This window comes from Oryzias latipes, chromosome 6 (assembly GCF_053564925.1).
Source record: "Oryzias latipes strain Hd-rR chromosome 6, Olatipes_Hd-rR_3.1".
NCBI classification, from domain to species: Eukaryota; Metazoa; Chordata; class Actinopteri; order Beloniformes; family Adrianichthyidae; genus Oryzias; species Oryzias latipes.
The window spans coordinates 3,136,846-3,151,927 of NC_136242.1; the positions used below are offsets into that span (position 1 = coordinate 3,136,846).

General features: G+C 41.6%; 1 protein-coding gene across 13 annotated transcripts in view; it reads right to left on the minus strand.

Annotated features, from left to right (window-relative positions):
- The window catches only part of lrriq1 (leucine-rich repeats and IQ motif containing 1), a 59,932-nt gene extending 45,101 nt beyond the window's left edge, over positions 1–14,831 (minus strand). For 5 of the 13 annotated variants that reach the window (XR_013656272.1, XM_078948226.1, XM_078948225.1 and 2 more), the window contains exons 1-10: positions 14,527–14,830; positions 12,290–12,386; positions 8,911–9,071; positions 7,827–7,901; positions 5,282–6,793; positions 2,831–2,983; positions 2,585–2,735; positions 2,178–2,371; positions 337–464; positions 112–185 (exon numbers count right to left, since the gene is read on the minus strand). Coding sequence is in view for 10 of the 13 variants with exons in the window: in XM_078948226.1 (XP_078804352.1) it covers positions 112–185; positions 337–464; positions 2,178–2,371; positions 2,585–2,735; positions 2,831–2,983; positions 5,282–6,793; positions 7,827–7,901; positions 8,911–9,071; positions 12,290–12,386; positions 14,527–14,637 (2,656 nt within the window). In the remaining 3 variants the exon portion in view is untranslated. Of the gene's footprint in view, positions 1–111; positions 186–336; positions 465–2,177; positions 2,372–2,584; positions 2,736–2,830; positions 2,984–5,281; positions 6,794–7,826; positions 7,902–8,910; positions 9,072–12,289; positions 12,387–14,526 lie in introns of all 13 variants that reach the window. The other 8 variants (XR_013656271.1, XR_013656270.1, XM_078948223.1 and 5 more) reach the window with 5 other exon arrangements.
- Between the last annotated feature and the right edge of the window lie 251 nt (positions 14,832–15,082).

A 15,082-nucleotide genomic window follows, 5' to 3' on the forward strand; every position in this document is an offset into this window, starting at 1 on the left:
ACTTAATTTAGTTTCTGAATATTTTATGTAAAATAAAAAGTGGAAGAAATTTCATCCAAACCCGCTGTACCTGTGTGTTTGTTTTACGTGTATGTTCAATAAACATGTTACCTGACAGACAGTTGAAACGTAGATCCAGGTGTTCCAGAGATATAAAATCCATCATGGAAGGCAGTTGGGTCATTCTGAAATTTACAGAGAGAAGTTCCACCCATCAGCTCCGTGGTGTATTCTGCTTCTAGTAAAATGACTCACAATGTCCAGTCATTTTCACACAAAACCTAAATCCAAGTGTGTCAGCCTTTTTTGAATCTTTAAATTCAAGAATAGAATCACCGATTCTGACTGGCTGAGAGGTTTTGCAAAAGAGGAAGCCAGCAGTCGGCGAGGCCTTGGAGGGAGCAGATGCAGTTGTCGTCCAGATGCAGCTCCCTCAGAAGGACCTGGTTGTTGAGACTGGGGGGCTGATGGAGAAACATGCTGTCAGTTGTTCCACTGTGGTGACTCTGTGAGGTTAGACTAACTTCATCCTGAGTACGATGCTGCTGCTGCTGCTGCTGCTGGTGGAGGGGCAGCAAACGGACCCCATCCATCACTGTCCTTCCCTGTTGCCCTGCTGGGCTCAAACTCATCCCACCTGACCTAAAAAAAACGCCGTTTTTCTTCTGCACCTGTGTGTCAGTTCATATCCTATACAGCAAGAGCCCTAAAGTAAAAAACCCAGGAAAATATTGTCTGCTTTGCAAGAAAAATGTATCAATAGCAAAATGTTTATAGTTTGAGAAAACATGTCTTGGTGATTCGAATTTTTCTTCTTAAATTAAAAATTCTTGGTGAGACATTTTTTCTTACCTTTTGTGCAGAATTTTTTTTTTGCATATATATTAAAGAAAATCTGCTAATTGGGGAAAAGAATTTTGGACTTATTTCTAAGGGACTTGTTTTTGCAGGATGAACTTTTGGCTATGATGCAGATTTTCAGAAATTAAAGTCCAAAAACAAAAAAAAGAAATAACTGAGAAATTGTTCAAGCTGCACTCTTCATCTCAAGGGTTTCTACACACAACTGCGTGGCAAAAACCATCATGTCAAAAGAAATGTCTTCTTTTTCTGGGTTTAAAAAAAAAGCTCTGTTTGATATTTAAAATAAATAAAGCAAACCTTTAGTTTTTATGTTAGTATTTTGCTTTCATTGTTAATAAACCAAACTGGCCCCTTAGAAAAAGGTAAACAAAAACTCTTATCCCATTGGCCTATTTTCTTTAAATAAGCAAAATAAATAAATCAATAGAAATCTGCCAGTGAGACAGGAAAAAAGGTCTCAACCAAAACTTATATTTTAAGAAAAAATCTACTATTTAAAACACGTTTTCCCAAACCAAGACTACTTTGCCACGGAAAAAACGTCCTTGTTGTTTTTTTAACAAGTCTTTCTTTGCTGGTTAATTTGGCCTTTTATTAAAAAAGAGACTTAAGATTCACAGTGAAAATGAAAGAACTACATTCTGTCAGCTTAGGAAACAAAAGGAGTTTTCTGTTCACAGGCAGGAAGGAATTGCCTGTTTTGATATCCTGACTGGTCAAGATGAGGAAAGTTTTTCAAATTTTGAACCCGACAGAACCATCAGAAAGTTGAAATGACAGAAAAACTTATTTGGATGACAGATCATTTGAAAAGCTGGCAACACTTTTAATCTAAAATGGAATAGGAGTAGATCAATGAATTCAATATTTACTGGGATGCATTATGCAATAAGAAAAAAAGAGAAAAAAAGTATCACATGCTTTTAACAGGGCTGTACGGTGGCGCAGTGGTTAGCACTCTTGCCTCACAACCTACGGTTCAAGTCCTGGCTGGGGGACCTGAACCAGAACACCAATGGGGGACCTTTGGTGTGCTCTTAGGTGTGAATGTGAGAGTGAATGTGTGTGATTGTGGCCCTGCGACAGACTGGCGAACAGTCCAGGATGTGCCCTGCCATCACCCACAAGTGGCTGGGATAGGCTCCAGCAATGAATGACTGCTTTTCATAAAGACATGTGATGCTCATAGATTTGTTTTTCCTGCCAGTTGTTGTTTTTTTTTAAATGATCAAGATTTGGTGGAATATTCGACTAACTGCAAAAGCTTGTGTAGCTGTAACGCGGTTGTGTTTCAGTTCCTTGACTTTGTTTACATCAGTGAGGTTGTTGGCTCTCAGGTCCAGGCTGTGGAGCAGAGTGCTGCTCTCCAGACCCTCCACCGCCTCCAGGTGGTTGCTGGCACAGTTCAGGTGGAGGAGCGTGCACACATCCTTCAGTCCTCTGGTGTTGATCAGGTGGTTGTGGTCCAACAAGAGCCTTTGCAGCCTCCTCAGGGACTCCAGACCAGCTAAAAGAAGCACCGATGACAAAACTTGAAAGAAGAGTCACGGAGTTCATTTTGAAAGTAAATGCTGCCCTCTAGAGGATCATCACAGACTAACATGGAACTCACTTTGGTGGATTTCTTTGCACATAAACTCCAAGACTGTCTCTACAAACTCCATTTTCTTACATCTACTTCTGATAATTCATGAGGTGTTATGAACCATCCGAGTCTCACCGACACGGGTGATGGAGTTGTACGAGAGCTCCAGAACGTCCAAATTCTCAGCGCCGTTCAAGCCGTGGATGGACGTCAGTTTGTTGTGGCTCAGTCGAAGGACTCGCAAGCTGGTCATGTTGGCGCAGTCCACGTAGGAGATGTCATTCTCCTGAGGTAAAAGATGTCAAGATTGTGTGACAGTCCTTTAAATGAAATGTCAAAAAGAATGCAAAAGCAAAGCATCAGCGTTTGCAGTTTGACCACCCTCAGATCCACGTAGCTCAGCTCCTGCAGCTGCTTGATGCCCTCCAGAGACTTGAGGCCACAACGTCTGAGAGTGAGGGACCGCAACTGAGAACACTGGACAAGACTGGACAGACTGCAGCTAGGCAGCTTCTCCAGTGCCACTATGGTTACCTAGCACACAAAAGAAACAGCTTTCAGAGCAAAAAGAACTACTGCTCTCATCATTTCCTATTTCCATTCTAGTGCATCATTTTTTCAGGAACAAAACTCGAGCAAAATGTTTTTGATCCTTCATAGCAGAAAATGTAAGACACTGACATAAGGCTTCTTCTGCCAAATTCATTGAAACAATACTTACTTAAGCTCATCTGATAAATGGATAAAATGGTAAAAAATGGAAAGAATTCTCAGTGTACTAACTGATCAGTGGATGTGACACTAAAATGACCAACAGACACATTTACTACCAAAGCTGGGGAGGTTACAGTAGAGAAAATACGTATTTGATCCCTCACTGATTTTGTACGTTTGTCCACCTAGAAAGAAATGAACATTCTGTCATCCTTATGGCAGCTTCATCTTAACAGTGAGAGACAGAAAATCACTAAATTGACATTAAAGAATTTATATACATTTATTGAGGGGCAATAAGTATTTAAACCCAGAGTAACCATTGAGAGTTCAGGTTCACAGACTGTCTAGACTCTCCTAATCCACCTGTCACCTGAACTGAAGACACCTGTTTGAACTAAGCACCTGTAGAAAGACAACTGTCCACAGAATCAATCGGTCAGACTCCAAGACGGGAACGACTAAAGAGCTTTCAGAGCATGTAACCCTTGTGCTATCCTAGGCACTTTAACATTGGGAGTTGGGTCATCTAGACCCACTAGACAGTGCTCTGAACCTTTTTTCTTCAATGATTTGTGATCTTCACTGGTGTCCATGGATTACATGAAATCTTTCCACCTTTATCCACCTTTGTCATGGTAGGGAGAACACGTCAATGCAAGGGTGGGGGGTCATCTGAGACAGTACAAGGGATAAAGGGAGAAGATTGTAGACCTGCACAAGACCGGAATGGACTACAAAACCATCAGCAAGAAGCTGGAGGTTACCATGGCAACTGTTGGTGCAATTTAACCACCTCCGAGGCTCCAAACCAGGTCTGACCTAGTGGGGTTTCCACGATCACCACAACAGTGAGAAATGGGCCTAAAACAACCCGGCAGGAGTTAATTGATGATCTTGAGGCGGCTGGAACCACAATCACCAAAAAAACCATTGCTGATACTTCAAACCGCAGTGGTTAATCATCTTGCAGTGCTGGCAAAGTCCCCCTGCTTAAGAAGACACATGTGCAGACCTGCCTTCAGGATTTAGAGAGGGATTGGGAGAAGGTGCTGTGGTCAGATGAGACCAACATGGAGCTGTCTGGCATCAACTCAACCCGTCGTGTTTGGAGGAAGACAAATGCTGCCTATGACCCAAAGAACACCATCCCCACTGTCAAGCATGGAGGTGGAAACATTATGGATTGTGTGGATGGATTCTCACTCATCAAATCCTGAATGGGACCCTACTTCCCTCCACCAGGAGGCTTGAAATGGGTGGTGGGTGGGTCTTCCAACAGCATCATGACCCAAAACATGCAACCAAGTAAACCAAGGAACAGCTGCAGAAGAAGCAGATGGAGGTCATGGAGCGGTCCAGCCTGTCCGTGGATCTCAATCTTATGGAAAACCTATGGAGAGAGCTGAAGCTCAGAGTTGCAAAGCGACAGCCACCAAATCTGAAAGATTTAGAAATCATTTACAAAGAGGAGTAGAGCAGAATTCCTCCTGATGTGTGCAGAAACCTGATCTTTAACTACAAGAAACGTCTGACCTCTGTGATGCTAAAAAGGGCTTTTCCACAAACTACCACGTCTGTCCAGCAAGAGGGTTCGAATACTTATTCTCCTTTATGAAACACAAATACATTTATATGTTATTTAAAAGTATATTTCTTGATTTTCTATCTGTCACTGTTCAAATGACAGGTTGCTACTTTCTTTTTAGGTGGGCAAACTTACAAAATCAGCAGGGTATCAAAGACTTATTTTCTTTACTGTAATTGTTAAAGCACAAACACCACAAAAGATTCTAAAATGTTTTTGTTTTTTTTTTCAGTTTAATGCAGCAAAGAGTTCAAATGAAACACTGAATAACTGCAGAGAAGTCTCTGCTTGTTTTTTTTGTTTTTTTTTTCGTATACTTTATTTATCCCTCAATGGGGAAATTCTTCTCCGCATTTGACCCATCCCCTGGGGGAGCGGTGAGCTGCAACTGAACTGCGCTTGGGAGGCAGTGGCATTAAGGGCCTTGCCTAAGGACCCTCACTGAGTGATGATATGGCAATTGCCCCCAGTACCATTGTTTCTTCCCCTCCGGGAATTGAACCCTGGATTCCTGCATGGTAGCTGCTTACCTTACCAACCGAGCTACTCAGCCGGTTGTTGAGGCTCATATTTACCTCCTGCAGTGACCTCTGACCTGCGACCTGAAGCAGACTGTCTGTGCAGAGGGGGGGCAGTCTGTCAGCCTCAACCTTCCTCCTTGGCCTTCTCTGACTCTGGACAGAACCTTTTGGTCTGCTCCTGTTCTGGAGGGACAGGGTGGACCAGGAGACGCAGCCTTCCCTCCAGGACAGCCTCTTCTGCTCTGTGCGCTCTGCCAGCGCAGACCAGCAGGGGGCACTGGCCTCTGCGGCTGGATGTTCTGCCTCTGTGGCAGTAGGAGTGGATTCTTCAGAGCTGACGCTCTCTGGAAGCCACTGCTGTCCAGTTTGAGGTCTAATGAGGCTGGTGGTGGAAGAACCAGACATGATGTTGTTTGTAGGGTCTGGGCTTTTCTTTCTTTCCTTTTCTGGCTGTAGTTCAGCCTCAGTGATCATCATCACCGTCATCACTTTGTTCTTGGCATCTTCTTTTCCATCTCTGCCTCCATTCGTCCTGTTCACCCCATCTCCCTCCTTTTGAAGTATTTCTTCTTCCAGCTTTTCATTCTCGTGCCTGTCTGCATCCACATGTTTGGATTTTTTGTCTTGAGGTGTGATTTCTTTCAACATATTCTCAGCATCATCATCATCATCATTGTTTTCTTGCTGGAATCTCATATCCTCTGTGTTTTTTGGTTCCTTGTTTTCCTGGAGGATCATCTTTTTGTCCCTTTGTTTCCCCTGCTTTTCTTGCATAGTTTCACTCCTCTCATCCTCTTGCTTCTCTTCACTTTCACAGAGCTTCTCCTCTCTTTCTGCAGTTTCCTTCCTCTTTGCTTGAACACTTCTCTTCAGGTCTGTCTCCACCTCTTCGGAAATGTCTTTTTCCGTTTCTTCTTCATCTCTCACTGTCCTCCAGGGCTTTTCCCTCTTACCATCATCACCCCTTTTTCCCCTTTCCTTCTCTTCTCCACTTTTTAGTTTGTCTGTAAAGCCAAGTTCTGTTTTGTTTTGTCTTTCCTCCGCTTTAACATCCAGCAGTTTCCCTTCATCTTCCTCTTTAGATTCTTTTTCAGCTCTTTTCTTGTTTGTCACTCTTTCCTTCTGTCTTTCTGCTTTCTTTTTTCTCTCCTCCTCTTCTGCCTGTTCTCTCATTTTCTTTTGCACTGATTGTGTTTGTTGCTCTCTATTCTCTTCTTCTGTCTTTACTTCATCTTCCGTCGTTTTTTTTCCATTTTCCCTTTGTTTCTTCACCACATCTTCGTCTTCTCTCCACTTCTCATTCGTCTCTTTCTTCCCCCCTTCCTCTTGCAGTTGCATCTCCACACGTTTCTTCCACTCTCCCTCTTCAAATTCTTGCCTTTTTCCTTTGATCACTTCTTTTTGCTTTTTCTCCTCATTGTTCTTCTTCTCCTCCTCATCTTCCTCTTTTCTGATCTTCAGCTGCTCCTCAATCATCCGTCGTTCGTGCTCGACTCGTTTTTGTAGCTCACCAAAGTGCTCCTGAATTAGAAGATGCTGGAGTTACTGGCAAACATCTTCTGTCTTTTCCTTAAAAATGTGATTTTTTTGAAGGTTAAATCAAAGAAAAGAGTGTGATCAGTGCAAATTCATAATTATTGTCATTGGCCTAAATCAGGGGTCCTTTCGGCTCTGGAGCCACATGTGGCTATTTTCTCCCTCTGCTGTGGCTACTTGGCTTTAAAAGATTCTAAAGTTTTGAAAGAATAACAGATCATTTAAGTTTTGTCATTTATCTTCAGATTTTTTACCTGAGGTGGTCTAATATTAGTAAAAATATTTTTTTTAGTACCACTTGACAGTAATATCCACAAGTAGTTATAAATTCATAAAGTCCATTATGTGAAATAACTGACCAAAAATAGTAATTAATCTGTCAGAGCTTATCATTATTATATGATCTTCTGCTGCATAACAGTCTCCATTGCTGTTCATAGACACAGTTCTTAAAATATATACATGGATTTACATGTATAGGGTTTTTAATGGATTTTGCACCTATACTGTCATGAATAGAAAAAGAGGAAAAAGGATAAAGGAGTAGCAAAGTTATGATGATAGAAAATGCCATCTTTGACTTAACATTTTCAATTCATGTGAATCTTCTGCAGCAGGAGGATATTATTTGACACATGGTGTATTTTATTTTGAAAGGAACTTGAATGTACTGCTATCTAAAATAAAATAAAAATAAAATAAAAAGTATATACAGAAAAATATAATACGGTAATCATCTAAATATTTCAAAACTACATTATAGAAATAAATGCCTTAACTACTATAAAGACATAAAGAAAGGGTTTTTCTACACTGAAGTGAGGCTTCTGTGCCTCTCGCTGGTCAGTGAGAAACTAGGTTCAAATGGTTCTTCTAACAACAAAGGTTGCCGCCCCCTGTTCTAACTTATTAGAAAAAAATCTTTTTAAAGTGCCACACTTTGTCCACAGGCTCTGATTTCAGCTTTTTAGTGTAACTTTCTTGTTTCAGCTGACGATGCTGAGAAACTCAGGCCAACCTGCTGAAGATGCAGCTCCTCTTCAAACACATCATGAGCTCTTTTCAGAGACAGTTCAAGTTCCATCTGATGCACCTGGATGCAAAAAAGAAAAGGGGAAAATTCAAAATTCTTTTAGACAGACCATTGGAAATATTTTACAGGTGGAGAAAATTATTTGATTTGGCGTGTGGACAGAAGAAACCTGTTTGCTCAGCTCAGACATTTGATGGTCTTAATTTCCTGTGTTGGACATAGTCAAAATATTTTCTATAAGTTATTATTCTTTATTACACCATGGTCCGGGTAAATCTCGATTCTTATTGGCTGCAGGGGTTCTATTAAAAAGTAATAATGGACCCCTAAAGGAGACGCTCCGGTCACATTCCCTGAATGTGCTATATTATACGCCATGGTAACGGGAACAACAGAAACTGCATAGATGTTCCTGTTTATCACAACAGAAAAAACAGTGGAAAAGATCTCCGTCCATCACTATGCTACAGGACCTTGATAACCCTATTGCTTGATGCAGAGTAAATATATCATATATTATTTTATTATTAATTAATGGAAGAAATAGGTTGTCTGTTTTGATGATCAGAGTTAATGGTGGATGTATCTTTCATAAAAGCCATCCAGGAAAATACTTCTGGACTTCGTTTCGTTGAAACAAACTTTAGCTTCATCATCTGCACAAAAACAAGCGGTAAGATGTGAACTTTCCCTTTAAAAGGATGCTTTGAATTACTTTACATGCCGTTTAGCATCAGTGAGGTCGGTGCAGGCCCGGTAGCCGTTACCGCGACAACGCATTGGCCCGCGTATCAAATGGTCTGTTTTTTGTGAAAAATGATTTGACAAGATGAAAGTACTATTAATTGTTTTAACATTTCTTTCTTTCGTAAGTGATGATGGCATAAGTGAGATGATGCCCTGAGGCGGCACACGTCTCTGCGTCAACCATTCATTTCTGATAATGGATGCCCTAGGCATTGATATCTTAAATAGATTGAAAATATCTTTGTATTTAGTGTATTTGTCCTTTGTTTTTATAGCTAAAATACCTTGAAATCAATGAATGAATCAACCTGAAGAGGTTTACCTTCTCTGCCTCTATGATCTTCCTCAGTTCCCTTTGGAAGTCTTCCTCTCGTTGCTGCCACAGATCACAGATCTCCATGTCCTCATCGTATCTCTTCTCTTGCTTCTTCTCATTTTTACTGCTTTCTGATAAAAAGCCATTCTGGTTCTCCATGTTCTCATCTTAGACAGCAACAGAAAATCAAAACTTTCTTAGCGTTCAAACAAGAAGCAGGACAACAATCTCAGGGGAAAAACTGTTTTTATTTAAATGAATACGAGTCCTTTCATAAACTCTCATCTTATGTTCCAACCAAGACAAAACAACTAAACATTGAACTTCCTTCAAATACATTATATTACCAAAAGTATTGGCTCACCTGCCTTGACTCAAACATGTACTGAAGTGCCATTCTGTTCCTAAACCATTGAGTTCAATATAATGTGCGTCCACTGTTCTATGGGGCTCAGGTCAGGACTCTGTGGAGGTCAGTCCAGTTCATCACACCAGACTGTCATCCATGTCTTTATGGACCTTGCTTTGTGTTATGGTGCACAGTAGGCCTGCACAATATACCGCAAATTTATTGTTATTGCAATATCCAGCTCAGCAATGTGCATATCGCAAAAGACAGTGAAATCGCAATAAATCGTAAACCTTAAATGTTTTAATACAACCTTATGGCAGCTTGAAGCATTTAACGAATGAAATAAATAACTTTATGTTTTGACCAATCGGATGGACGCCTTCACGTTGTTGACCAATCGGATGGAGGCCTGTTATGTTAGATGTTTGTCTCCTATGTCAACGATGGTCATTTGGAGTATAATTTTTAAACCGTTGCAATGAAATGGGAATGATGTTTTTGGTTATTTTGTTATTTGTTTATATACTGCAAATTATACCATTATCGCAATATTAATCTCAAAGATCGCGAGTTTTCCTCATATCGTGCAGCCCTAGTGCACAGTCATGCTGGAAGAGGAGGGGCCCACTTCAAACTGTTCCCAGAGGTTGGGGGCATGGAATTGTCCAAAATGCTTTGGTATCCTGGAGCATTCAGAATTCCTTTCACTGGAACTAAGAGGCCAAGTCCAAGTCCTGAAAAACCAGCACCGCGCCATAATTCTTCCTCCACCAAATGTCACACTCTGCAGTCCCAAATGTACCGTTGTCCTGGAAACCTCCAAAGCCAGACTCTTCCATCAGATTGCCAGATGGAAAAGTGTGATTCATTTCTCCAGAGAAGGCGTCTCCACTGGTCTAGAGTCCAGTGGCGGCGTGCTTACACCCCTACATTGGTGATGTGTGGCTCTGATGCAGCTGCTCAGCCATGGAAGCCCATTCCATGAAGCTCTCTGCATCTGTAGCTCACATGAAGTTTGGAGCTCTGTAGCCATTGACTGTGCAGAAAGTCGGCAACCTCTTAGCACTGTGCGCTTCAGCATCCGCCGACCCTTCTCCGTCAGTGTACAACTTTGTGGCTGAGTTGCTTTTGTTCCAAAACTCTTCCATTTTGTTCTGATAGAGCTGACCGTGGAATATTTAGGAGTGAGGAAATTCCCAGACTGGATTTGTTGCACAGGTGGCGTCCAATGACAGTTCCATGCTGGAATTCACTGAGCTCCTGAGAGCAGCCCATTCTTTCACAACTGTTTGTGAAAACAGTCTGCCTTTATGAGTGTTTGATTTTATACACCTGAGGCCAGATTAAGTAATTAGGACACCTGATTCTGATCATTAGGATGGGTGAGCCAATACTTTTGGTAAAATAGTGTATATTAAGTGATACTTTGATGCACCAACTCATGATCTGGAGATGTAAAATTCAAAAAACAGTATCAGCAGCTTCATAGTTTGTGGCTTTTAAAAATAAAAATCTTTTTTCAGTCTTTTTCTTCTGTAAATATACAAAAACAGTGACATCCTGTGGTCACTATTTGGAATTCTTTTTTTCTCTGGAAAACAAATGTGTTTCGGAATTTAAATTTAGGGATCTACCTAATAAAAATGAAATTGCTTGTTTAAGAATAAATAAATAAAAGAAATAACTATTTTTCACAACAATCAAAGTGTTAAACTTTGTCTGGAATATGGAGAAAAACATGGTAATAGGCGATGTTCCCTGTGTAGCAATTAACTATCAGTTTTCCCGACACATTCCACTCTAACCCAGTATCAGAAAGTAATTTTCCATTTTACAGATTTGATCTTATATGTGCATGTTCCCGTGTTCATAGTTCTAGTATAAGCTCAGCAGGTGGTTTTATCACACGATTATGATGAGAGCAGAGATGCAGATCAATAGATGGTGATGGAATCATGTCTGACATGGATTTTGACAATAATCTGTCAACTTTGATTCATGATCAACTTTTGATCATAATCAATAAGCACTCTGATGTGTGAAGCGTAATAACGAGTCCTGGAATAATGTTGTTTTCTTCACAAGAATAGCCAGATGGCTGGATCCAAATGTAGCAGGTTTTATTTGCTCAGCTAAAGGTCTACAAAGCTAAATCAGGGCCAGGCAGGCAGAGGTCAATGAGGAACATGAGAGCTTCAGAGAAGAAGCAGGAGTGTCGGGATCCAGATGAGAGTTGGGGGAAGTGGCAGGCAAACAGAGACAAAACAGAGGGAGGAGATCAGAAGATCGGGTCTGGATATAACGCTCAGTAATGCAGGCAGAGAGGCACAAACAATACTTTGCACCGAGTGAGGCTCAGTACAGTGCTTAAGTAGACTGTGAGTGATGAGAGTCAGGTATGTAGCATCGGTTGCTGGGAGATGTAGTGCATTTAGAACACTGGGGATGGTTCCGCCGGTGACCAGAACTTCATCTTTGTTATTACGTTTTATTAATGCTTAGAGATGTATGAAATGATCTGCACTTTGACTGGTAAAGTATAAATAAACTGTAAGTTAAGAACGGAATTATATGTACAGAGAAAAGTCAAACATAGTGGGGGTGGGATCAATAACGTTCACTTTCTCCCATCCCTTTTCAAGCAATAAATCAAAGTATATGAGACAAATATATATGTAATGAATTGAAGGCATCATGTACTGTATGTGGACATGCAAATATGTCTATTTATGATGAGTAATTATAATGGAATCATTCACATGTGTTGGAGGATGTATATCGAGAGAGAGAGAGAGAGGTGTGTGTTTGTATACAGGTATATTGTGTATACTTGTGTTTTTTTAATATATTCTTTTTAGTTTTTCAATTTTCTAATCAATTTATGACAAATTGTCTCAAATCTGATGAATCTATCTATAGAGATGGATTTTCTTTTGTTTGTTTTTGTTTCGCCGACTTGAGCTAAACCAGCTCCAGTGCATTCATAAATATAACTCTGTGGTGTCTGGTGTTTCCTCTGATCAGACCACATACCATCGAGGTCTTCCAGGAGGAGTTTCTCACAGGCTGCAGCTCTACTTCTTGAAGCCTCAAAGTATCTGAGCAAAGATGACGGCAAAGGATCCTGGTCCTGTAGGCAGACACTCCTTTAGTTTCATCACAAACAGCAAAGATCTCCATCAAGTCTGACAAAAGCAGTTTCTCCTCTACTCCTAGTGTTTGCACACAGAATGATTTCATTAAGACTTTAGACATTTAGGGCCCCTTGGTGGGGAGGGGGAGGGGACATCACTGTGAGTAATCAGGAGATGTCCCCTCAGTGCCCTACCCGCCAATTTTAACTGCACCCCCTTAGCACACACACCCTTTACTCCTCCTCCATTCAAACATAAACAAACACACACATGCACACACACACCCTCACAAACACACACACACGCACACACATTTTGCAAGGAAGGTGGGACCTAGGACCATCTGTCCCCCACCCCATCCCTGGTGGGGGGTACGGGGCCCTTGGCAACGGCTGCCGTGTCCCCTGGGTGCTGGTTTCCTGGGCCCGGCGGTGCTCTCTCCGCGCAGGGAGGGGGTTCACATTACACCTGAGCCGGGGGTGTTCGTGTCCCTGGGGGATGGGTTCTGGTCCTTGCCCCTGAGCGTTGGGGCCCACCAAATTTCCAACTGTGGCCGAGTCTGGTCGGGCCATGTTTACAACACCCCTTGTGGGCCCCCCTTTTCACCGGGGTGCTCCCCTCCTGGGCGGGGGCGGCTGGCCCCTGCCTTTATCTTTCCTGGACCAACCGTGGGCCGGGTGGGTGGCTGCCTGTAGTGCGGAGCGGGTCTCCCTTGGGGGTCCTGGCTCGTAACTGGGGTTGGGGCAGGGGGATGCCCAGAACTCCTGGGTGGTGATGGGGTGCTCGTCTGGGGCTGAGGGCACCCTTCTCGGGTGGGGCCCTGCATTGGGCCCTCCCGGCGCGGCCGCCCGGGGGGGAGGTTGTTCTCTGCCTGCTGCCATGTGGCATTGGGGGGTTCCGGAAGGCCGCTGCTGCTGCGGCGGGGGTCTGGGTGTGGGGATGGCTGGCCGCTCTCCCTCCTTCTTTTCACATTCCACCATCCATTTAAGAAGAACATAAACACTCACCTGAGCACAGGTGTTAGCTCACCTTTACACTAATAGTTTGTGTGATTCAATGAAATATTTCACACTAGTTGGTTCAAAGGCATAAGTATGCATGTGTGAACACTATCGGTTTTGTGTACATGTTGACATGTGGACATTTTTGCAGCCAGCAGGTGTGTTGATAACATTTCAGTGTGTGTGTGGACAGGCCCCGCCCTTTTTGTACTACATTTGAACCTGACCGTACTGATAAACAACCAGTAAACTTGCTGCTTTATGCTGCTTCATAGTCTTATCCCCCCCCCCCCCCCCTTCTATTATCACCCTCCTACCCCCCCTCTATAACATCCCTCTCTCTTCTTCCCTCCTTTCCTTTTCCGTCCGGTCCAACACCAAAGATTTTCAAACATGGTTGAAATTAATAAAGTTTGGCCTCAATTACAAAAGGGGTTTATTCAGACATACCTCTGGTTTGTCAGAAGATTAATAACACCTATTGTTAAAGTAAAATATGTCCAAAACAAGAGGCCTTCAGCTCTCATCTGTCTGCCCAGCTGTTGGACAGGACAAGTTAAAAAAAAAAAAAGACTATAATAAAACATCATCATGATAATAATAATGGGTCATTATCACTATAAAGTGCCTTTGGTGTCCTCATGATTATCACTCAGTCAGGAACAAAATGGAGCTGAATAACTAAACTCTGACTTCTTATCAAAAGTGACCAAAGACATATCAGTCAATTCATTTGCTTCTTAAATTGTGATTCCTTCGGTTTATGTAATTCTTTTGTCTTTGGATGTATGCGATTTTGGTATATGTCCCACACGCTGTTCTGCTAACTTCAGGTGGTGTAATAAATGGTCAAATTAAGCTAAAGACATAAAAAAATTGGTACACATTTTTTGTCACAGACCACTATTTAATAAAACAAGTAATTTTGATCACGCAAACTTTATTTTCATTAATAATAATAATAATAATAATAATAATAATAATAATAATAATAATAATAATAATAATAATAATAATAATAATAATAATAATAATAACACCACACTTGACATAAATATGGCTGATCTACACAAAGCTCCAGAACAGAAACATGCTATGTAAAAAGGCTAATGTGTAGCTTAAATGTTCTGCTTACTTTCACACTGACCGCTTCTTGATGGGGGGGAATTTCCAGCCCGTCTTGTTCTTGTTCATCCAGTTCAGAGGTGATGACGCTGTTTTCACGCTTTTCTCTGTCCGACGTCATATTTCTCACACGTTCTGGTAAATTCTCAAAGCTTAAAGTTTAAAATCAAATAAATGATAAAAAGAAGAAAAAAACGAACCGCAACTAGTTTACTCTGTATTCTGTAGTTCACTTCTATTCCTGCAGAAGTCAAAGGACGTCTTTGCGCGTCTGTAGTGACTCGTCACCATGGAAACAGCTCTACGGCGTTTCGCGAAGGACAAACCATGCGAAAATCGGAAACGGCGACACAAATTAGTCATTTGAAAAGTCGTATTATATTAACGTGTAATTTGACAGGCTTTTTGTTTGTTTTACTGAAGTGAGCCTTTATTCAAGATATTTATTTATTACCCTGAAAAATGTCTTAATCTTAATTCTTTAAATAGGGGTTTTAACAAATTAAGCCCCCCCCCCCCCCCCCGCGTCATAGACATCAGCATAGAAACATTAGCATATTTGCCTT